The sequence below is a fragment of the Aptenodytes patagonicus genome, chromosome 1, assembly GCF_965638725.1.
Source record: "Aptenodytes patagonicus chromosome 1, bAptPat1.pri.cur, whole genome shotgun sequence".
Lineage (NCBI taxonomy): Eukaryota > Metazoa > Chordata > Aves > Sphenisciformes > Spheniscidae > Aptenodytes > Aptenodytes patagonicus.
Genome location: NC_134949.1, coordinates 30529803 through 30554210, shown reverse-complemented (window position 1 = coordinate 30554210; position 24408 = coordinate 30529803). Strand labels below are relative to the sequence as shown.

General features: G+C 36.5%; 1 protein-coding gene across 7 annotated transcripts in view; it reads right to left on the bottom strand.

Moving 5' to 3' along the window:
- Positions 1–24408, bottom strand: part of DOCK4 (dedicator of cytokinesis 4) — a 257283-nt gene that overhangs the window by 21437 nt on the left and 211438 nt on the right. For 5 of the 7 annotated variants that reach the window (XM_076330793.1, XM_076330824.1, XM_076330814.1 and 2 more), the window contains 11 exons: positions 20086–20112; positions 19824–19919; positions 18034–18094; positions 14307–14400; positions 10438–10586; positions 9285–9371; positions 7566–7670; positions 5136–5277; positions 4375–4541; positions 2976–3062; positions 1089–1265 (listed from right to left, as the gene is read on the bottom strand). In XM_076330793.1, coding sequence (XP_076186908.1) covers positions 1089–1265; positions 2976–3062; positions 4375–4541; positions 5136–5277; positions 7566–7670; positions 9285–9371; positions 10438–10586; positions 14307–14400; positions 18034–18094; positions 19824–19919; positions 20086–20112 — 1192 coding nt within the window. The remainder of the gene's footprint in view (positions 1–1088; positions 1266–2975; positions 3063–4374; positions 4542–5135; positions 5278–7565; positions 7671–9284; positions 9372–10437; positions 10587–14306; positions 14401–18033; positions 18095–19823; positions 19920–20085; positions 20113–24408) is intronic. The other 2 variants (XM_076330803.1, XM_076330834.1) reach the window with 1 other exon arrangement.

Below are 24408 nucleotides of genomic sequence, written 5' to 3'. Positions count from 1 at the left end.
AACATCAAATATGGTACTGCTTTGCTTTAGCCTCACAATTTTCATAACGTTGCAGTTTTGATGACAGATTCTAATGCTATAGCGGGCTCAGTTTCTTGTAGTTTAATTTAGATACAGTTTTATCAAATTTAACACTGTTGACTGAACACCGAATCTTGCAGCCTTTTAGGCAAGCGGACAGAATGTTATTCAACTTGACATTTTCAATGGAAAAGGAACAACCAGCAGACTCAAGTATTTCATAAAACTATTAGGAGAAAGAGGAAGATCGAGCTGGGCTGAAAAAAAAAAAATCCTTCCTTTCTTTTTACTGTGGTTTCAAAAATCCACAGAACTTTGTGGAAATACAGCATCCCAAACATTTAAGGTTCTCCTAAGGTGATTCAGAGATGATAATAGTGAGAAACAACTTTTGGGAACAAATCCAGTGTTAGACATTTCTTATTTATATGTAATATTTCTTACTAGATTTTTCCAGAAAATAGCTTTCCTTAAAAAGTTGGAGAAGAGAAAGAAGGATCTAGAAGCATATGATTCTTCAAGATAATAAATTTCTTGTTAAGAATTTTATATGTATATGTTATCTTAAAATTAGAATGTCAGCACACAAAAGTAAATCTGCTGGTTGGCCAGAAGTAGCTCCTGATCTAGAAGGGCAGCGGGGAGGGAATATATAGTTCTACATAGAACTATATATCTGTATAGTTCTATATAACTATTCTATGTAACTACAGTTATATATTGTATATATATAGTTACTATATTGTAACTATAATAATATAGTTACAATTAACTATTGCATTAAAAATCCCCAAACCAACCACTAAAGAATGCAAGGTAATTGTTAATCGACTCATCACTGGAGCAAGTTTATGGGACTATTTGCAGCAAAACGGTTGTTTCAATAAAGCTATACATATTTAACATCACCTCACCCAAAACTGCAATACAGGTATAATTAAAAATATTATTGATATAGTACTTTCTGTCCTTAATTCATACAGAGGAGCTGCATCTGTACAGAGAAAGAAATTAGTAACAAACTGTCTTATATCAGATTTTTAATAAACATAAAATAAATTGCTCACCTCTTGGTATCTAGCAACTCCACCATTAACTGCTGCATCAATGACCCCATTTAGACACATCGTCAGAGGGTTAATATTTTGCATCTGTCGAGTTTGACACTGACTAATCAGCGTTCTCAGCTGCTGGTTCTTATTTTCTAAGACTTCAATAGCATTCTCAAGGGGACTCATTTCCACCTGAAAGAGGAGTGAGAAACATTGCAAACATACTTAATCTTCAGTTGAAAGATGAAATACATTAAATGTAATTTTTGATTTCCTAAAAGAAAACAATGTTATTCTATGTTCTAGAGTATTGTGGCAGAAAAAATTCTTCTCACCTGGGCTACACTCTCTCAGTGTACACTCTGAGCCCAGAAAGGATTAATTTTATCACGTAATCAAGGACCAAAATAAACAACCCTCCCTCTCTTCATTATCTGACCTCGAGAGATACTCAGCCCTTGCTGCAAAACACTCACACACTTCAGCCTGTGGTGGAACTGTTGGAATTCCGGGCTAAACTGTCCTCGGTAACTTTACCTAAACTGGGCTTGAGGTCAGGGAGAGCTTCACCGTGCTTAAGGGCACAGAACAGAGCTTAAGTATGGGTGAGCTAGTTCCCCCACCCAAAGTGAAGTCAACAACTAGATGTTATGGATGAGCAGTTTGAATGTAAGCTTTGAGCTAAGATGATAACGAAGCTGTAGTCAAGGGCAGTCCTTGAGCGGGATGTGCCTGTCCTCTCTAGAGGGTGAAGAAGCTTTTCTCACAGGTATCATGAACTGCAGGAAAAGCAAAAAGCTAAGCGATGGGAAGAGTACAGGCCTGCAGTTGTCATAATTTACCAAAACATACAAGCACAAATCTGAGTCATGATCTAATACATACCCAGGAAAAATAATTACAGTTAACTTTTGGAAATGGTGGCTATAATGGTAACACGATAGTAAACTGAGGGTCTTCATATTAGGGCTCATATTAACCTAGTAAGGACTCAGTAGGAGTCAACTAACAAAATTTCTCATGTCACAGGCAATTTTTTGATTTTTACTAAATTCCATTTTTGGTTTTCTACAGGAGAATATGAGGATGGTGAACGAATGACATTTTGTTGGTATTACAAAAGAAAAACACAATAAAGTTCTAGAGAAAATCAGTTGTACAATGGTATCCCTATATTTAATGGGACTATTGTAAGACTGGCTTTGACAGGAAGGAAAATAGTTACAGATGTTATACTCCTGGGCTCCACAACTGACCAATTATTTAGAGATCTTTATATGTGGAGCACTCCTCCGAATACATTTGAAAGGTATTTAAGGATTTTCTAAGAAATATAACAACAAAGAAGGAGAAGAAATTACAATGTGTCAGTAACAGATTGCTACATTAGACCCTAATTCCTACAGGTTCTGTGTAGGCATGCTTCCCTGCCCATGCTGAGATCTAGGAACTTCAACAGAGCTCTAGGCAGACACAGAGATACACCCACATGGCATTCATTATAGGACAGGAACTTGGAGAATGTTTACTTTTCAAGAACACTGAAAGATACGTTATGTTAAGCTATAGATATTCTAAGTATTGACCGTTACATCATGCTGAGTTTTAAGAAAGTAATTTGCTGACGTTAAATGTTGCCTCTGGCTGCCCATTATTGTTCTCAACTTCTTTTTTCCTCAACTGCTTAAATGAATCATAAGGGTGGTTCTTAATCATACTTTTCAAGATAAGAGAAACCAGATCACTCAAAATACTTTGTAAATAATTTTGTTGTAGCCAGCTTGAAAACTTGCTCAAAGAAATTAGATATGGGTAATAAATCTTAAAGTAGTTCATCAAATAACATATGGATAAGGAAGTAAACCAACCCACAATATGTATTGCAATCAGTCTCATACTCACTACTTCACGTTTTTCCACTTCAAACCATCGAGATATTCCAGGTAAACTCTGCACCAAGATCAGTGTGGTTCTTTCCACCCACAGACTCTGCAATATACAAAACCAATTTATTTCCTGAATTTGCCTCAATATTTTTCTTAATTATTCCCAGTTTTCTTTATGAATACCTTCATTTAAGTAACAGTATACATTAAAAAAAAAAGTATTAACATCCAAACTTCTATTGAAATGTCTATCCCAGAAGCCCAGGACATTCACTTTTCTTCTTACTTTCTAGGACCTACTGCTAAGCAGTAATTTCTGCTGATTCTTCATTCTTAAACATGGTATTATTCTATATTATATGTTGTCCCCTAACCTCCAAAAGTCGCTTACAACTAAATTAGCATTTTAATATTTCCTTTCCGAGATAACGTCTGAGAAGAGGGAGAGTTCAGAAGCAGAACAACTTACAGATCACACAGAGTGACCAGCTCTCCTCTGTGAAGTCCTATTTGAGATTCCACAATGCATGGCTGGTGGGATACTCAAATGTGCTACTGTTGAACACTTTGTGCAAGAGGTTTGTAAAATGACAAATCAACACATAGGATAGTGCTTACACAAAATATATATAAGCTGTACAATTAAAATAAAGCCCTAAGCTTTAATCAGAGGACAATAGTGACTTTATTTGGCTAATGTATTACCCTTAGAGTTCTTTCCTCTAACTTTATAACAAAATTATTATGGGATAATTCTCTTTGTGTGTCTGAATACCAGAATATATTCTGCGTCAGGATGTAAGTGTTTCTAGTGGGTCAGAATTAAAATTACACCAGAAGAATGCAAGATGAATTTTCAGTGTGACGTTTTTATTAGGAGGAACAGGTCATTTACATATTAGGGAACGAACTATTGCTCTTCCCTGAGACAATCTCTAAGTTCAGAGGTAGTTTTTAGTCTTGAAATCACAGGAACAGAACATTATGCTGCAGTTTAGTCAAAACCATCTCTCCCTTGCTCTAGGGAGAGATAACTTTTGGCAATCCTATCCGTACCCCAGATTACCTACTTAACAATGTTTTCCCATCTACCTTATAAACTTCTCTGGAGGCTGCTCTGCTGTCTCCAGTTCTGCCTTCTATATATCACTGATGCAAAAACAGATAGGTACTTTTTTCTTTCCTATTCCCATATACAAAAAGACCTTCCCATCTCCCATATATTTTTCCTATTATTTTATTTAAAATGAGAAGTGAAATAGTCAAACCTGAGCTACCATGTCCTCTAGAGAATTCGTTATACCACACTCGGTTGAATAACACAACTGTAGACTATGTTTCAATAACACAACTATCATTGATGTTGCAAATAAATCCATAGGTCCAGTAGCTTGCGAAAGGGCATGGTACTTTACCTTGAATTCATTTTCTTTGTCCTTGGTCCCTTTGTGAAATGGCCTGTCATAGCGGAATCGCCAGATGTGATTTACTTTGTAAAAGCTCTTGATGTTATTGGGAATGCCGTCTCTCTGCAGGACTTCCTGGTTTTCTGGAATTGGTGTCACTGCATAAATCTGCAAATCTACATGTAAAGAGTTAAGGCTATCCCACTTCATTCAGATTAGCAAAGCATATTGGCTCCTGAAGCATGACAGAAGAAAAACTCTTAAAAGTGTGTATCATAACATGCTTCTAGACTATTAATGGCTTGGGAAAGGAACCTCAGAGATCTTTGGATGGTTTGGGATTTATTTGTACTGTTCTGTCGAAAATTTCGTATTTATTTTTGAAATAGAGCTACTTACATGGAATAGTACATGGAGTAAAGGGATTTAATTAAATATGTTCTTACACACAATATGTCATGCCATGCTAACATTATGTTGTATTCTAAGAATTTGAATTACTGTAACTTGAACTGATATACCATTATCACAGCAGTGATACTTCTACAAGTATTTTTGGCTAAAGTAAGAATCTTAATAACCTGACAAGGAATTTTTAAATAAAACCAACAATTACACAAAAAAGTTCCAAACATAATAGAGTGACTGGGACGAATTGCAGGGGAATTCTCACCTACCATTGTGATTGAAATCAGCTGTAGGTGTACCTACATTTTTTAAAAGCATGAAAGACGTAACTGCAGTATATGGGTTTGTGATTATGTGGATACACTGTGCTTCTGCCTGAAAGATGGTCTCATCTGGCTGATTAGCATGTTGCATAGCAATGGCATGTGGGAACTCATTCAACATTCGCTGCTGGAAGGCCTCCAGCCTTTCATAGTCATGTCCTCGGCAAACAAATTCCTTATTCTGAGCAGACAATAAGAAAAACAAAACAAGAGCAAGTTATGTGAAAATAATTGGGTATCATTAGATCGATCCAAACACATGGTCTTAAATATAGACTTTCCGGGCAACTTTTACATCATTTTAAGAAGGAAAAAATAAGAAACAGAAGGCAAGAATGAAAATAAGAAATCTAGAAAGAACAGGTTACTTAGAAGAAGGAAATTTTACCGTATAAAGCATGTTTTATTCAAAAGTCTGGAAAAATCGAATTATTATACTTAAAGCTTTAATAAAAATCTGAAGAGAGAAATTGTTATTATTGGATTAAAGTATGTAACTAACATAACATCAGATTGTATAAAATGCATAACAAAAATGTAATGCAACAGACAGTTAAGACAATGAAATGGGCTGAAAGTCCTTTCTGTGAGGAACTAGGAAACTTTGCTTTGAAGTTATACAATTCTAAAGAAAAACAATGCATAAGAATGCATTCAATTTGCCTTATCCTCTAAATGCTTACGAATTATCAGCCTGGTAAATTAAAATTATCCAGTTTTTGCAATATGAAGTAAAAGAATACTCCTGGCTCCAACATAATTTCTTTTAGCTGGATGCCCGCTATGAAGTTGTACTATTATTTTCCTGAGATTGTACAGCATCAATACAGATACAACATACAACCTACATTAAACATGAGATGCCTGGATTTGGAGTTGGAACTAGTCACTGACCATGGTGGTGCTGAGTGTTTCCTGTAGCTGTGGACAGCACTTTTTGATTTGATTCTGCTTGCACACGTTTGAAATAAGGAAATATCTTAACCATTTTTGTAAAAACACTGTTAAATGAATTTCCTTTTAAAATCTATATTAGAAAATGCTAAAAAGTCATTATGAATGTGTTCCTCTTGAAGCAGGTTTAGATAGAAACAGTTGTTGTCTTTATTGTATCTTGACAACAGAGACAGGAAGCATTGCATTCTGAGAGCCTGGACTTTCATGGGAATTGCTACAAGAAATCAACTGCAATAGTGTTATTGTGCAACTACAAATTAAAATGTGAAAGCTTTATTCTGAAGATTTATTCTTTATTCCTTCTATAGCAACCACAGCCAGGCTGTTTAAAAGAGTTACAAACTGCTTTGCCATAAAAAAATTGAATCAAATGTAGTAATTTTTGAGGTGTTCCTTGTTGGTGCTGCAAGCATAAATCTGTGCTATGTACATTTAACTTGGAAAATGCATAAATACTTCCTGGGCAGATGCACAAGCAGTGAAAGACCTACAGGTCTGAAAGTACTGCACTATTGTGCAACTTTTTCCATTACTTCTACTTCATCAGTTGATGTATTTTTAGTAATTTAAACATTAAATTCTTTCTAATTAACATTTTCAAATTGGTTTATACAGATGTCACATTCAGATGACTACTAGGTAATATCAAAAACTATGTGTCCATCAGCCTTGGTTTGTCCATTGCTTTTAAAGGGGAGAGTTTCATGCTATATTTACCATTTGGAATTTGTCATTTTCCCCACCACAAAGGCAAAGAAAAATGAGGCTTTTTAGGCCTCCACCATACAGAGGAGGGTCCTTTGTAACTTATTTGAATTACCATAGGAAGAGGAGCTTGGATTACGATTGCAGCGGCTCCATGAATAAGATGGATTCTGTTCTCTTCCCCGGGTGACAGTCAATGCAGCTAAACCACTGCAGACTGTGGAAGCGGGGAACAGGGTAAACACGACTAATATTTTCAAGGGCACTTCAGTAACTTCAGAACCCAAGATTAATGTTCAAGGGTAACTTTATCTATCTTGTCAGCTTTAGCACATTGATAATCAGTAAAACTCAGCATGTTGAATTTCTAAGTGATTTAAAAAAAAATGGAACTTGGGAACGTAATTACTTGAATGCTAAATTACTGATGTCCCACTGCCAAGGGAGACCTCTTCTGACAGCGTTCTGAGTGACCACCAGCAGAAGCAGAACAGGATAAATGGAACAAACTACCATGAAAAGATGTTGGTTTGTGGAATAGTATAGGTGCATGTTTTCCAACATAAACATGAACATTAAGTTTACGTGGGACTCTGGAAGCCTAGCATTTGTCTTCCCATTAGACAGGACCTTTTCTTAACCCTGAAAACGTGAGGATATTTCATTAATTACCACAAAGAATTCCCTGTTTCTCATAGGATAAGAACTTACGTATGTTATGATCAAATTCTCACATAGAGAAAGTGATTATGAATGACAGCATGAATTCCAGAATTACTCCATTCTGTTTATTTTCAATTCACTTACTCTCAAGAAGAATGGGAACTTTTTCCCATAAAATCCAACTCTGAAAAATTCTGGCTCCAAACGCTGTTGATCCATAATTTTATCATACAAAGATGCTTCCATCATCTGGGTGAGATTGATAAGAAATGCAATTAGTCTTTTTTGAAAACATATTTTTACCTTAAGCTATCACAAAAGGGAGGGCCTTTCAGCACACTGCTCTGGAGTACTAGAACTGCAGTGCACCTCTGAGCAACAATAAGGACATCTAGAAGTCTCTGAATGCATCAGATTAAATAATTATACCTCTTAATGACCTGAAAGTTTCCAAGAATTAAAAAAAAAAATTGCTTTTAAATATGAAGTACCTATATTAAAGGAGTGAAATATTAGATTTATGACAACATGCATAGTTCTTTAATGAAAAATGGAAGTAATAGAAACACAATTTGAAACATATGACCCAGTAATCTGCTAATCTTCCCAACACATGGCAGTAATTGTGGTCAGTTTAGTCAGCAAAGTCCAATTTCCATATTCAAAAGAGTTGTGTCCAAATCATACCAGATTCCAATGATTTAAGCATCTAATGTGAGTTCCTTTAAAAATCTCACAATAGCAATTAACATCATTTTTGATCAATACATCCTGCTTTCACTCAAAACACTGACACAAAGTGATCTTAAAGTCCCCTTTTTCTGATGACATTTCAGCAAAGCATTCTCTGTTCATAAGTTTTTAATACTGTGAAAAAACCCCAGTATTAGCCCTATTTTAGGTAATGCAGACAGCTATTTAATGTGTATATGATATCAATGGCTGCCTAGTTATGTTGCTGTGAGAAATCCCCGCACCTCCATTTTTGGATTAACATAGGTGGCACAGATATAGTAGAAGGATATTTCCTAATTCAAAAGTAAAACACATTAAATACAATTAATTAAACATCCATAAACTAATTATTTTATTCACATGATGATAGTTGGTTTGCTTTTGCTTATAGGATTCTGCCATTGGGATATCTAAATATGTATGGAATAAGCAGATGACAGGGAGTACTGCCACGTAGCTCTGTGTTGACAATTTTGCATAATGCTGTTAAGCAGCTCTGGATTAAGTATACTTCAGTCAGTCCTAGCAGCAAGCATCCTACACATACAGAAAAGTTAAAAAGGAACCTGTAATATAAAATTGAATCCATCAGGAGCAGACAAGAAAAGGGAAGACTGAATAATCTTTAAAATACAGTATCAGAAAGAATGAAGAAAAAAACAATGCTATAATATATGATATTAAACAGACCATATTTTTAAGCAGTAAATAAAAAAAACCGCAAAGGTGTACGTTGCTTGTTGCAAGCTGTTTGCTCGCAATTACAACTGCAAAGATACGTTGCTGCTCCTAGCGAAGGACAGCATAGAGCACATTCCCTGGATAAACCATAGGAAACCAATGAAAGTTAATTTCTAATATAATTTTTCTGCATAAGCATGCACACAAAAGGGGTGCTGTACAGGTACAAACATTGCAAGATCATTTATTTCCCCACTTTTCTTCAGAAAGCTCACATTCCTTTTTTATAATCTTTATTGTAGAAAAAAACCACAAGCTAAAAAATAACGTTTACAAACCAAACCTAAGGGCAATTCCATGGCCAATTTAATTTTCTAAGTAATATTTTATAACCCAAACTAGAATATTTTGGATCTCTGATTGATGAAAAGTACTCAGGTACATTACCCTCATCTTGCTGAGGTTTCTGTAGTCATAGTAGCTCTCATACTGTTCTGCAATTTTCCTGCATAAGATAATGCCATTTTCCCAACACTGCAAGCAAGTAAAAGATGTTCAGTAATTTCAAAGCAACTGTTTCACAATTTGTGATTTATTAGTAGTCTGTTCTTTCCATACTAAGTCATACTTCCAGTAACTGAAAATACTTCAATATTGTCCACTAGACATACTGATAGCTGCTGAGTAATACTGATGAATTCTTTGAAGGATCAAAAATATATTTAGAGACTTATTTAATAAATGATTCTCACAGGACTATCACTGCACAAGATACAAGTCATTGCAAGAGTGATACACATCTCGATACTACATATGAGATTGATTCAACACAGTATGATTTTTACATTTTAAAATTGTATTCTTAACATATCCTCCTTAATTTTTGTAGATTGGAAAATATTTTATCGCACCATATAATTTAAACTCTATAAGCTGATTACAGAATTTTCTGAAAAAACTGATGATCAACATCAGTTTGATTACATTTACAAGGCTTAAATGGATATTACACTAGCTACACAAAATTGCAATGAATTGCTTGTTTATCAGCAAGACAAATCATCACACAAAGGATATATAAAATTTTAGACTATAGGATAATTACTCTTGCTTAATTCAGAATCAGCATTCTCAGTGATGACAATGAACTGTGATCCCCAAAACCCATTCCTTTTTAGAGATTCTGCAATTGCTATTCTAAAAGACACAACGTGATTTAGAAGGTGTAAACACAGTCTTTATAATCCAGACCCCTGAATTTTTTTCCTCACTTGGTCACTAAGTGAATTTCATAAGCTTTATATGGCTCATTTTCACTACCTTTAAAATGGGGAGAAATTATACTATCTTTTATAAAGTGCTTTGACAGTTACAAAGCGAATTGCTACACAAGTGCAAATTATTCTCACATGTAAGTGTGGGATTTGTAGGATACAAACACAAGATTAGAAGAAACCTACTGTGTCGCTAAGTAACTGCTTAATCAGGCAATGAGAAACACTTCCCTCTATATGAGAAAAGACTGCAACCCTGGAAGTAATGTCCTAAAATGAATAAACTATCCATTCCAGATCCACTCAGTAAACTAGGACTATTTTACCTTTCCTCTATCAAAGTTTTGAATGATGGTCAGATGGAGACACTCTTTACGTTGCCACTCTGTTTGCATGGGGTAGTTGAGAAATTCTCTCAGTGGCCGATCAGACCACTCCAACAGCTCATCGTACAGCAGGAGCGTGTAGGCGGCCTCTGCAAGACAAATTATAGTACAGTACTTATGAACACCAAACAAATAAAACAGCCAAACAAAGTACACAGAAATGTGAATGCTCTGGTGAGATGCACCTTTGTAATGGGTAACTGATTTATTTCAAGTATAAGACAGACGGTAGTGCTGGTTTTGGACAGAGTTACTATCTACAACTGTTAATAAATTCAGCTTACAATTTTGACACACTATTTAAAGTGGAGTCACTGGGACAGTTTTCCTGGAGTCTGACAATACAAAGGGGACAGAGAAATTAAGAAACAATTTCCTGCTTAGCCCTAGTCTTCCCTACTGCTTAGAGAATGGCTCTGCTGTCTGAGCAAGGGAACAAGGGCCCGAGGATGAGGAACATCAATAAAGAAAGAGGAAAGGAGGTAGATAGGACTGTGAACACAGTCCAAAAGAGATCAGGGCTGGGAGGGAAATGGAGAGGCAGATACAGACTTCATTCTTTCCATAATAGAAATAAATCCCTCATAGCTGAGCCTTAACACTCTACCATAACAAATAATTTAGAAGTGCACACGCAAAATATTTTTTTTAATTTTTTAAAAAAATTTATTTATTTTTAGGTTTGGAAGGATCAAACCTATTGTCGCTCTCTGGTCGGAGAACTGTGTAGTAATCTTTAGATCATGATTGGTAGAAATTATCTGGGAATATCAAAATTATTATTATTATTTTTACTTTGATTTAAAGAATTCCTCAGAAACGGTACACTAAAACTAATATTAGACGCATCTGTCTATTGCAAAGTCAGACTTTGGCCAATTACAAAACACCAGAATTACTACTGGTTATGACAATTCGATTTTGCTAACTGTGCATATGCATTATTGTTTTCCAAGTTAGTGTTCACAGTCTATTTTTCCACTCACAGGACAACTTTGCATCAGTCAGTACAAAGATGGGCCACGTTCTGGAGAGGTACTGCATTGGAGAAAGAAGTTGCCTACTGGACTTACTTTATTGCAGGTTTTATAGGTTGTATATAAGGCAAAAAATAACTATAAAGTACTAAAGTACTTTTTATGCTAAGGTAAGGTTGCCCCAGACAACCATATCCTACTTCTGCCTCTGCCGTATGAGTTCCCATAAGACAGGTGACTTAAACCAAACTGTACAGAGCTTTTTCTGACAGTAGTGTTCCTCTTACGCGTCCATCTTAAGAACCTGTGGATGAAAAACCATCACTGCAGCAGATGTTTGTGGGAGAGTGTGCTTTGAATCCAAATGTTGTAAAATGCTAAGCATGGTGCAAAATGATGCTGCACTGCAATACATATGTGCAAGGGAGATGGCTGAAGTTGCACAGACAATCTTAATTCTGGCATCACACAGCTTTCAGGCTGCTTGACTGGTAACATCCTTTGTCATAGTTTCACACTACACTTTGGTACTCAAAATATGCAGCACATTTATATACCAATTTAAAAAATCCATGAAGTTGACAACAACAAATCATTCAAAATCATAAGGAAGCAAAAGACAGCAGAGCATAAATACATGTCAGGATAGCTCACTATGACCCTTCTTTTCTAACTTGGCATGCAAGTCCTTCATTTTAACAGAACTTTGTCTGCCATACCAGTATTTTTTTTTAAGTTATCGTAAATGTATATAGAAGGTTTCTAAAATAAGAATGGCCATACTGGACGAAAGGTCTGAAGGGTCTCTCTGCCCAGCATCCTATGTCTGGCAGTGGCCAGCATAACAAATAACATATTGGTGCCTTTGGGAGAGGTCTGTAACTATTGGCTGTGCACCAAAACAGTAAGGAAAGATAAACAGGGTTGACTCACAATGTGGGAAATTCAATTTATACAGGAAAGATTCAAAACACTAAACATTTCTAAGATGGATAGATACAAAGACAATCTCATTACACTTCTCAGGTGACTGAGGGGACACAAGAGGAACCAGTGCATTTATGTGCTTCAGCCTCAAGAAAGTTATGTTTATAGCTGTAACTGAGTGCTGGGTAAAGAAAGATTTGAACCTATGTTTTATATTAAAAAGGACTTTTTTTTTTTTTTACAGAGGATTATTAGAAACAGTCCTGTAAATCATACTATGAAAGGAGAGAAAAATTATTTTAAGGGCAAGCTGGCTTCATCCCTAGAATGAAACTATGCAGTTAGTGAACTAATGGTGCAACATGTAGGAACGCCACTGAAGTAGCAAACTTCTTTTCCTACTCTCATGTACTTTAGATTAGCTGCTTTACAAAAGGCCTGTGTGTTGTCGCTGATTGATAAGGCAAGGCAATAGACTACATAAGTCTGTTTTCTACTGGGAAGACTGTCTCTATCCCCATGCCATGGGTGTGAGACAATCCTTCCTTAAGGCTCTCATGGCAAAAAAAAAAAATCGGTCTTGGAATCTACCATGGCAAAGAATGCAAAAATAATAAATACAGAGGAAATACAACAAAGTCCTGGAGATAAATTTTGAGCAAAATACTGTTTAAAATAAGAACAGATGGCAAAACAAAAAAAATTAGGTTCATATCAAGTAAACTGAAGGTAAACTGGACACATATTAGCAGCCAATGAGTAAAGGGAACTCAACACTGCTTAAAGAGTTACTAAAATCTGTTGTGTAAAATCAGGAAATGAATAGTTTGGCACAAAAGCCAGCTGTGGCAAAGATACTGCTTGATAATCAAAAGTCTCTTGTGACTCATTACTACCAGGTCACATGAGGAAATGAAAATCTCTCCTTAATATATCCTGCTATCTAGTCTACACTTTAAACCCACGAACTGCAAAGGGACTGCGGAAATTCCAAGTGAAGGATCTTTCCTACGGACAGCAGAAAAGCCTAAGGAAATTTGCTGTGGCAGTAGGTACCTGTAGCCCGTTTACTAGTGACCCCCAGCCAACTAATTTGCTTTTAAGAAGGAAAAAATTCTGGAGAGATTCTGAACACATGCAGTTGCAATTGCAAATGCTGGGGAAAAGATGGAGGTATTATAAAGTGATATTTTGGCAACCAAAGATTGTTTAATTTAAAGAGATACTGATTTTGTCTTCTCCAGCAATTATTGATGGCATGTAGTTACCCAAATGAAGTGCAATTTATGTTGTATAAAAAACAACCATGCACATTATCTTCTTATTTCTTCATTTAAAAGATAATGGCCAGTCCTGGCACTAAATTCGCACTGAGAAATCCTGGACAATAGTACTGCAAATGTGGTACGTGAAGTTTCAGAAAGGTATCAGCAAAGTGCTATACTTGTTACAGGTTTCAGAGTCTCTGTCCCATCGTTAGTAAGTGATATGGGTCTCCTTTTCTTTTTTTATCTAAAAAAGTTAGGTTCTGAAACACAGCTGTGTAGAAACACCATACCAAACATCTAACCAGCAGCATTACAAAAAAGTACATAGGCTCAGATACTACCAAATGGACTCATAAAAACTTCCTCTAAACTTTACTATTCTTGGGTGAAGAATGACCGTATCACGCATTTATTGCTAGTGTGTATCCATAGTAGTCATTTACATTCAACATGGCACAGCAAGTAGTAGAGTTGTAGGGCTGAAAAAAAAACATATTTTGAGAGATAATTGCGCAAGGAAACTCAGCTGTTGCCTGGATCAGTATGTTCTGCACTGAGGATACAGCTTACAGGTTTGCAAAAGACCACAAAGCATGGACCAGTCCTAAATATCTTTTTCTAGTTTGTACTTAATTACCTGTGAAGTTTTGTGCTTTGAGATGTAGGTCATACAGCTTATGAATATAGCGAATATACATCTCTTCCTTGTTCAGTTCAGTCTTGTAAAAATTCTGCAATGAAATTGAATTTTGTAATGAAATGTAATAGTTAATAAATACATGATAGTGGTTACAAACAAAAGACTTCAAACATAATGCTCTAGAAATACATACATAGATTTGAAAGTTTCACATGTGCAAAGTCATTACACAGAACTGCAGTAATACAGTAAGAAATAGTAAATAGAATAGTAAATTTTCAGTAGATAAGTCAACATGCTCCTGAGTGTTTTTTTATTTAAATTCTCATAGAACATAAGAAGAAGAACCTGATAGAACTGAAATCTGACGGTTCTTTCTTTATAAATACTAATCCATCCAAAAAGTGCACCCATATATCCTTACTTAGGCCATTTAACATCTTGCTGAAAGCTGTATGTTGATTTTAACATATTGACAGCACTCTGACTTTTGTATTCATATTTTAACAAAATATCTACTGCCTGGTATGTCTACTCTTCCTTCTGTCATAGCAAAATGCCAGAAGGACTTTGGTAGCTTTACGAAGAACTATTCGGTATCGTAAACAGCACAATCCTGAATGAAAAACGTGATTTCTTCAGCCCTAACTGATGCTGGGAACTGGTAACTGATGCATAGATTGAAATACAAAGCTGCACTCTAAAGTGATATCCAGGACAAAATTTCTAGAAGTGGCTAAAGATTTCTGGATGTATAACTGCTTTGTTGTTACATGGATAAAATATGGAATGCAAATCAAAACTCTTAGTTCAAAACATTCATTATTTATTTTCAAGCCCTAAAAATGAAAAAGTTAGAGGGAGAGGTGCACAACCCTACATGGACATGCAGCTAGAGTCCCCCTGATAGCCATACTTAATGTTCAGGATAATCTGCTTTGGTTAATAAAAATTTATAGGATAGAAGAATCTAGCACTGATCCTCACTAGCAATTAACAATTTCTATTCTATTATTCAAATCACTTGCTATTTTGAACTCTAAGCGAGTCGCCAAAATTTTTCCCCTATTGTATAGTATTCTTATTCTGTGCCACTGTTTCCTAAATTGAGTTGTTATTATTATTATAGAGAAAGGTGGGAGGAACATTATGAAAATATCAAAACAAAAACTTTATAGAGAAAGTATTTTTTTAACTGACTTGAGAAAATGACTACATATCAATAGCTCTGTAATGACATGCCCCCTTTAGGCTACCATCTGCCTTTATAATCTAAAGACTTCTCTTTTCCTCCCACGAGGTGTAGATCAGGAACAGATGCTTCTCTTTAGAAGAGAAAATGAAAACATATCTGTTTGTATGTTCATATTTACCTGTCTGAAAAAAAGCATAATCTACAATACAGAATTGCGAGCAATAAAGCATAAAGATTAAGACAAAATACGGCACTGAACTGCAGCACTAGACTCCTTGGCTCTTACCCCTAAGCACTAAAGGCTCCAGTACTTGTCAAAAGTCTAAACTATACAAATCAACTGGTTCTGCTCTGAAGCTCAGCTCTGACAATGTCCAGCTGGTCTGTAAGGCACACCAGAGCAAGACAACCCAGTCACAGCTCAAAAAATACATCGTGCTAATAAAGGTGTCGTGTGATTTTTCAACAAACTACTTCAAGATATAAAATATAACAGATGTAGTCTTCAAAAGGGGACATGATGTAAGAAGTAGACTTCCCTAATTAATAAAGACTTATTTTCCTAAGAAAAAACAGCTCTAAAACAATATTCAAACAGGCAATGTGGACATGTTCTACTTAAATGACACAATGTCATATGCCAGCATAGAGCACCACAGGAAAACGTCTTCTTTCTAAAAAGAAGATATAATTTTAAATTAATAGAACCTGAAGTATCAGTTAAATATCAAACCCCAATGAGGACCAGAGATGCCTGAGAAAAACTCCTCAGTGAGTTACCAAAAGTTATTCAGTATACTTCCAATGCTTTTGTACAACTCTGTGATGACTGAGTTCTTTCCTTAGAAATTCAACTTTCAAATTGGAGTTAGGTGATTCTTATACATAAGGAACTAACTCCATTAGACACCTCTTAAACCAGCTTTTCCAAACAAGCATTACTAATGTGAAACCTACTCCAGATGATCCAGAGGGTGGGGAGAGTAGGAAAAAAGTTCCTACCTTCTCCTTTCATCTAAGTTATTGCTGCTGGTGCATACCCCCCCTTCTGCATGTTTCATGATGTGGCATAATTCCAGTTAGTTTGATAACTTCGTTAACTTGGACAATTCTATTTTCTGGAGGAACAGCATATACCTCTATGGCAAAACAATGAAAAAATTCTCTTTTCATGCCAACCTCTTATCTTTGGAAGTCAGAATACCTTCAAAGTAGTGGTGAAAAATGAACTATTGCTTCCTCCTCTGGACTTCAAACAATTTTAACATTATACATTCCTCTAATTACTTGTTGCATGAAACATCTTTTGAGATGACAACCAGTTCATCCATCATATGGGCAAGCAAATGTCTTAAAACTTGTGTGCTACTTCTGTAATTGAAATTTCCTTTTCAAAATTTAGCCTTTGTCATTTCTCTGGTGTGCAAATAGTATTAAAATTTGTCTGAAAATTATTAGGATATGAAATCCAACTTAGCCTGTACAAGTCATTGAAAATCCCATTAAAAAGTAATATGGAGTTTTGGGGGTTTCAGGTATTTGAATTTTCTTTTTGTGCAAATCTTGGATGATTTGCTAATAATAGTTTAAATTCATCCTATCCTTAGTGATAGGATGAAAATAATCCAGGTGCTTTACAGAATTCAGATCATGGCAGATATTCTGACAGAAAGCCAGCTGCTCTACGGCTACGTAGTAAACATCATCCCTATTTAGAGAGCACTATTTTCCTACTGAAGAAATCCTTTATTCTCTTATGTATAACCGCTACTTGGAAGTGATACCAAATTGTTTCACTGACGTCAAAAATGCAGAATTACAAGTCAGCTTATTCTGTTTTTTCCCCTAGCTAAAAATATAGCTTTCCAAAACATTCACCATGAAAATGGAAACTTTCCAAGGTTAACAGAAGTCAACAAACTTGTCAGTGGAAACTGGCCTAGAACCAAAATGCATCTTGTAAACAAAAATGAAATCTTTTTCATACTATGAATTTGCACTGTTGGTTTGTTGTAATGATGATAACATGACAAGAGGAGGTCCTGAGCAGCATTTCTGGCTCTTCTATTGGGAAGAGAATAGATAGCCTGCAGTCTTCAGAAGATATCCCATATTATATGTCATAAGAATCAACTTGCATCAGTTATTGGGGAAGAACGGAAACAGGAGAAATCGTGTAAGTTTTGTTGAGTTTGGGGAAGGAGGAAAGGCTTGTTTGTTTCTATGAACTCAGAGACCAATTCAACTTGGAAAATACTTTGGTGAAGTTTATCCAGTAGGAAGAGACTGAAAACTGAATAAAGCAGTATTACAGATCTCTCAGAGCCCAACTATAAAATGCCAAGGAAGACTAACTCCCCACTGTATCAATTTCACCCTGAAAAAAAAAAAATCAGTGATCCTAAGTGCAGTATCATTCTGTCAACTTCCACTCAAACTGCATCAAGAAGCAAGGTACCTCCTATTCAAATGTATACTAGAAAATGCTCAACTGAAATCAAAAAGGGAAAGAAAAAGTATTATACAAACCAAAAGGCTAACAGTGCAGCCAATCTTTTTGCCATCCACTTCTCCCATTTTCATGCAGTCCCTAAAACAGAAAGTAATGAAAGTCAAAAGGAATGACATTTATCCTCTTATAGTGAAGCACACCTCAGAAAACAGACATATTTGGCTCAGCAAGCTGACTGAAATGATGCAACCCAAAGGCATTTGGGTGAACAGCTGACCCAGGTGCGTAAGGGATTTCATGCCTCCTTTTCTAGGACATGGAATACCTCAATCATCAAGAAACTCAATGTTTTTTTCTGGCTCTGCCATTGATTTGCTAGGTGACTGCTGGAGATCATTTGGTTTCTTCATACCTTGTGCTCAAATCATGCCAGTAAAAGCCAGCATGGCTGCCAGAAGAGGCAGTCCCGCTCCCTCCTGCTCTCAGGAACTCATTCCCAGTCCTGCACTGCTGCCTGCACAAACCTCAGGAAGAGATAACAGGTTAGGTAGCATCTTTTACTGGGTTAGTTTTAGACCACGTCAGTCAGATCACCAAAGTGCAGCACAAACACTTGTGTTGGCGCAAGTAAGAGGGTGATGTGAATGAGGGAATGAGCAGGGATGAGTCTGCTTTCTTCAGAGACAGTGTACATCTAAATTGGTCATGGAATTTCAGCATTAGTTCCTCCTCTGTGAAAAAACAGAATGACACTGACCTCCTCTGTAAAACGCTCCAAGATCCACCAAATTTTCCTCAGTACCACTTTATAATTAGTATCACTTATTGTTTGGGGAGGCAATAGATCTGACCCCCAAGTCAGAAGTTAAAATGGAACCACACAGATTTTGATTATGACAAAGGGAAAAATAGTGTCAGTATAACCATACTGGAGTAAAAAAATAACAGGCAGACATCACCATGCAGTCACTAAAAGAAATTTAACGTAGTTTTAAAACATTCTTGCATACGTGAGCTAAACAATTGCCCCAAATACTCTCATAACCACCACTGTGCGCAACTGTTTTGGAAGATGTTGGATTGAGAGCCCTGGAGGTTGTAATCCAACCAGTCCCTGAAGAGGAATAGCACTGCCAGGCTTCTAGAAATTAAGAGTTCAGTCTCTTGTGTTGACAAAATAGCCTTCCTTTCAAACTATCAGTGAGGATAGCAAGTGGAGTACCAGGTCTTACCGTGTGTCCCCCATGGAATCGGGGAAAAAACTAACACTTAAGCTCTACAAAGTGCTACAACTGATGGCAATAAGGAGGACTAAGCTGAAATCTGAAGTTTCTACACGGACTTCACAAGTGACTGAGAAAATCCCTCTTAGTCTCCCACTCCTAAAAGGGAGTATACGTCTCTTATTTCCCTCTCCTTTGTTCAAGTGGTACAGTGAGATGCGAGCTTCTCACCCAGAGATCATATCTTTGTACACATACTTACTGTGCTGGCTGACACTATAACTAAGCATGATTGACATAGTGATAAGAATTTTACATATTCTGTAAAACAACTGTCAGGTGATTAGTATTGAGCTCTGCATCTTCAGACAGACTTGAGTCACTAACCTACTACCAAAAGTTCCTATATTCCTTGATAGGAAACTCCTGCAAGCCACTGGATTTCCATACCATGGGGAGGCTACTTGGTTGGTTTTCAGCCAGCTCGTCTCATTTTCCTGTTGACTAAGCAGCTGCTGTCGGAGATCCTGAGCACGTACAGTTGATGTATCCATGTGCACTCACCGTTTGCGCAAGATCACCGTATTTGCCTCCTAATATTTTGAAGATGACAACCCTATTTATAAATTGTGACAATCACTCACCTGTAGTCCAATAACCTCTCCATGAGGCGAGTCACAGTGGCAATTAATGAAACACCACTTTCCCTCCATGTTTCCCGCTCAATTTTCTTCAGTAGACTGAAAAAAAAAGAAGCCAGAACAATTTCACCGTTTATTTTTAACTGTCACTATGACAACCACTCTGCTTTTATCAGTACCTTAATACCTTAGCAACATCTTCGATAGTTAGGTTTTCTTTTACAAACACCCTCCCAAGAAGCACAATTTGCAAACAATGTCTTACCTAGGATAAGGACCAAAAAGTGGAATTCTAGTCCAGGAAGCATTGACAAAACAAATGATTTTTATATTAGCTGCATCAGATTAAAATATATCAAATACCTAATTTTCAGAATATATTAATATCCCAAAGACTTAACAGAACTCTTACATAAAATTTATATATTAATCTCATGCTGATACGTCAGAATATGGGGAGTTTAAAGATGTACCTGGAAAAGAATATTTATCAACTCAATATACCTTCTCAATCGGACCTCAACTTTTTTAACAAAGATTTTTCCTCCTCTCCTCTCTAATATTTCAGTACACATGACATTTAAGAATGAGGAAGGGATTTTAATAAGATGATTCCCCCTCTTCACTTAATATTTCCTTCTGAAAACATACTATCATGCACATGGAAAATTCCATTAGCTTAAATTGTCGTAAGATTCTTCATTAAAAACTGTTGTGTTCTTACACTAATGTAAATGCAGATTACACATTGAAGTGAAAAGATTTCAAAATGGTGTTGTAAGTGGAGCTGTCAGTAAAACAATACTTAATATTTCTTTCTGTTACAGGCCTCTGATTTTCACTGCGTAAGTTTATCAAATATTAATCATTTGGGCATGAATTTCCAACATTTCCTCTCTGAGAATGAACAAGGAAATATTTATCTGCAGAGTTGTGTTACTTTTATGCTTTGGTGCAGGACTTCAGATGGATGACATGTCCATGGAGATATTTTAGCAGTCTCCCTGAAAATGCACTCAGGTATGGTTTACTTGGAAGTCTCTGAAAATTGCCACATCCATATACTCAGAGCTTTTTAGAGAGTAGTTAATAGCATCTCCGAACCTTCTGTCTGCAGCGGGCAAGCTGTCAGCTCCACTGACCTTCATCTATACTGAGCTTGTTCAGTCCCATAAAACTCCTACGTCCAAATTTCACCAAACGTATAACAGCGCCCAATAACTCCTACATGCCAACTGCACTAGCTATACACTCCAACTCTGTTCAGCTCCTTACATACAGGGGGATGTCACAGATGCAATTCTCCAAACTAATTCGACCTAAATGAAGCTGTGCTCTGCTGGAAGCAAGGAGGAAACATTGATCTTCATTCTGCACCCTTATATTGATCTTAGGCTCACTTCTCTTTAGGAGGCAATCAGATATCTTTCCCTCACATTCAGAGACTGGCTACCTATCATTGCTAGCAGAAACAGATGACGAGGCCATCCTTAACCAGAAGAGGCTGAAGCGCTAATCTGGCATCTCTGCTTTCCAAACAGAATACACAGGCTAACTTAATTCGCTTTTAAACCCCTTATGTTCCTTTCAATACAAGTTTTTGTGCCTGACAAGAAATTAGAGTAGAGCCTGTTACATTATTAAGCACTGATTACTGCACTGATTTTTCCTTTCTATTGCCTTTCAACTCTGTGTTAAACAGGAACATTTCAACCTAAATTCATCAAAATAATTACCTACAGTTCCTGCAGAAAAACAGCAGAAAAACAGTCTGACTTCTCTTTTAAAACAGATGGTTTTCATCTGTGTTTGACTTATGCATGTTCTTTATAAATGTATTGGCATATTCATTATAAATATACAATTTCTACAAATGGCTTGTGTAGATACATTCAAAGTACTTATTCAAACCGACATCAATGTCGTCAGCTGAACAATTTTCTGACTTGCCTTCTGATGCATGCCTCCCCCTCTCCACCATACACAGAATCATCTTTCATCACAATGCACAGAACAAACACTCGGAATGAAAGAGCTACTCAGATATATCCCTTGGCTTCCTCATGGCCATATCTACATAGAATTAAATTCCTGTTACTTACAGGTCCCAAAGCATAGCCAAGATGCTATGTTCTACAAAGACTAAGGGGGATAAACAACACAGAGAAACAATGAAAATGCTTCTGCCTTATCCATGCTACTAGAGCCTAACATCTAGTTACGGGGGGGGTTTGTTTGTTTGTTTTTTTAATCTTGGGTTCGCAAGAATAAGAGAGTGGAGTGGGGACCCAGAGGATCAGAGCTCTCCAGGGATGAACACCAGGCTTAGAACCATGTTCAGGCTAGCTCGATCATGTAGTAAGTGGATTTTATATGTCTAAGGAAGAGAGTTATTCAGACCACTAACCCACAGGCATCTAATCCTAGAGGTGCCCTAAAAGATCTGAATGTCTGTTTTGGAGTACAAAGTCCTCCAGGTACCTCACTATAGCCAGAGGTTCCCTCATCTAGTCAGAAGGGTCAAAGTCAAACTTTGCTGCAAAAGTTCAGAGATCAGTGAGGAGCTACCCAAACCCCACAAAAATATTCAGAAGGGCTCTGAAAGACTCAGTCCAGACAGAATCTAATGGACTGGGCAGTGCTGAATTTAGTCATGCAATTGAGGGAAGAAATTAAGAAGACTGAAGACGGGAGAGGTAGCCGTCATCAGTTTTTATATAATAGCTTCATGGCTAGAGAAATCACCCACAAACTGGCAGAGCTCGGTATTAGATGCCTGCTCAGCTGGAATGTCAGCTCCAATTTCTTCAAAGAGAAGCCTCGTCGTCAGGCCCCCAGTGGAGCTCACTAGCCCAGGTTTTGTGCTTTGATAATGTGGCCGCCTAACCTCCAAACCTGAAATGGCTTGTGTTAGGCCAAACTGGAACACAGCTACAGAAGAAATAAACTGGCAGCATCCATCGGATTCAAAACAAAAGAGCTACTTGAGTATATCCCCTGGCTTCCAACGATTTTGTTCTAACTACCAACTGTTTAATAAAGTGACATCATTCCTCTCCCTGTGCTAATTAACTCAGGAATTCAATTGCAGTGTTACAGTGTAAATGTAGATCAGGACACCTTTCATACCACGATTACACTGGGTAGCAATTACAACATCTAATTTCTCATGATAGCAAAATGTTCACTACTCTATGCTTTGCAAGCTCTTAAAATGACATAAGGAGCTAATCACTGAGTGGTCACAATCAAGTCCCTAGAAAGACATTGATTCAAATCAAACAGCAGTCATCTTCCCCCTACTTTCACTATGTCTTTTCATTTGATAAAGATAATTCCATTATAAGCAGTGAATTTTAAGCACATAATATTTTCAATATGTCCAGAGATGCTTATAATTTGTCCTTGAAAATAGAAGATGTTCAAAGGAAAGATGCAGTGATTGTCTCTGGAAAAAAAGCAGTTAATGTGGAAGTTGAGAGATTTAAATTAATTTTCCGATTCAGACAAAATAAACAAAAAGCATGACAAAACCTGAAAGTGTCACACCCACTGCAGTTACTAGACTGTATCCAAAGTAGGTGTGTGCATCCCCTTGGCTCCCAACTGTACCTATCAAAACCAACCATGCTGAATCTTCAGAAAGATCAGGTAATATTATAACATTTGCTTTCATTAAAGACAACAAAACCACTGCTCGCTGCAAAACTATATTACTGTTTCACAATCCTTGGGTACATACCACATCTCTGTCACTTCAGTCTAAACAAGTCTGCGTTCTTGCACTGTCTAAAGACACTCTAATATTGCTTAGTTTAAATTACCCATGGAAGAAATAAAAGAAAGAAATCATAGGCTAACTGACCCTGTCCCTTCGATTCAGCTCCCTAAACCGTCCATCTGATTTTAATCATTTTCCTTCACATACCCTAGAACACTATGTCACCCTCCATTTTAGATTAGTATCTTCTGCAAGCTCTCCTCTTAAGAGGTGTTAATGTATGGAGTCAAATCAAACTCAGATAAAAAACTAATGATAAATACTGTTTTTTCTTAAGCTGGAAGTGAACTTGAGCAGTTACTCTGAAATTTCCCAAAGAGTTTAGTTTTAACTTCTGTTATACCAGAACAGAAACAACAAGTATACTGATACTGTGAGACATTTTGCAATTTAAATTACTATGACTATGTCTTCAGCATTTAGATTTATAAAAGGCTCTCACCATCTTTCACTGTATCTTGTTTAACATCCCCCAGTTTAAATCTAACTCAAAACCGTAGAAAAAATTAGGAACTATATTTCATACCAATATGCTTGCTTATAGAATTTTAAGTTATTTCAGTGACAGACATCCTGATGGTTTTTGCACATGAGAATGCATTCAGACTTCATTTTATAATTAGAGCTTTTCCCTTAATGACTTAATTTTGAAGTTAGAATACTGTGTTACTAAAATATTGAAATTAGCTTACCTTTTATTATCTTTACTCAGATTATGAAAAAATTCATGAATGATTACAAGAAAGTTCTGTTTTAGCACACTGTACTGTTGTTTACTATTATTCATCCATTTCCATAATATTCTGC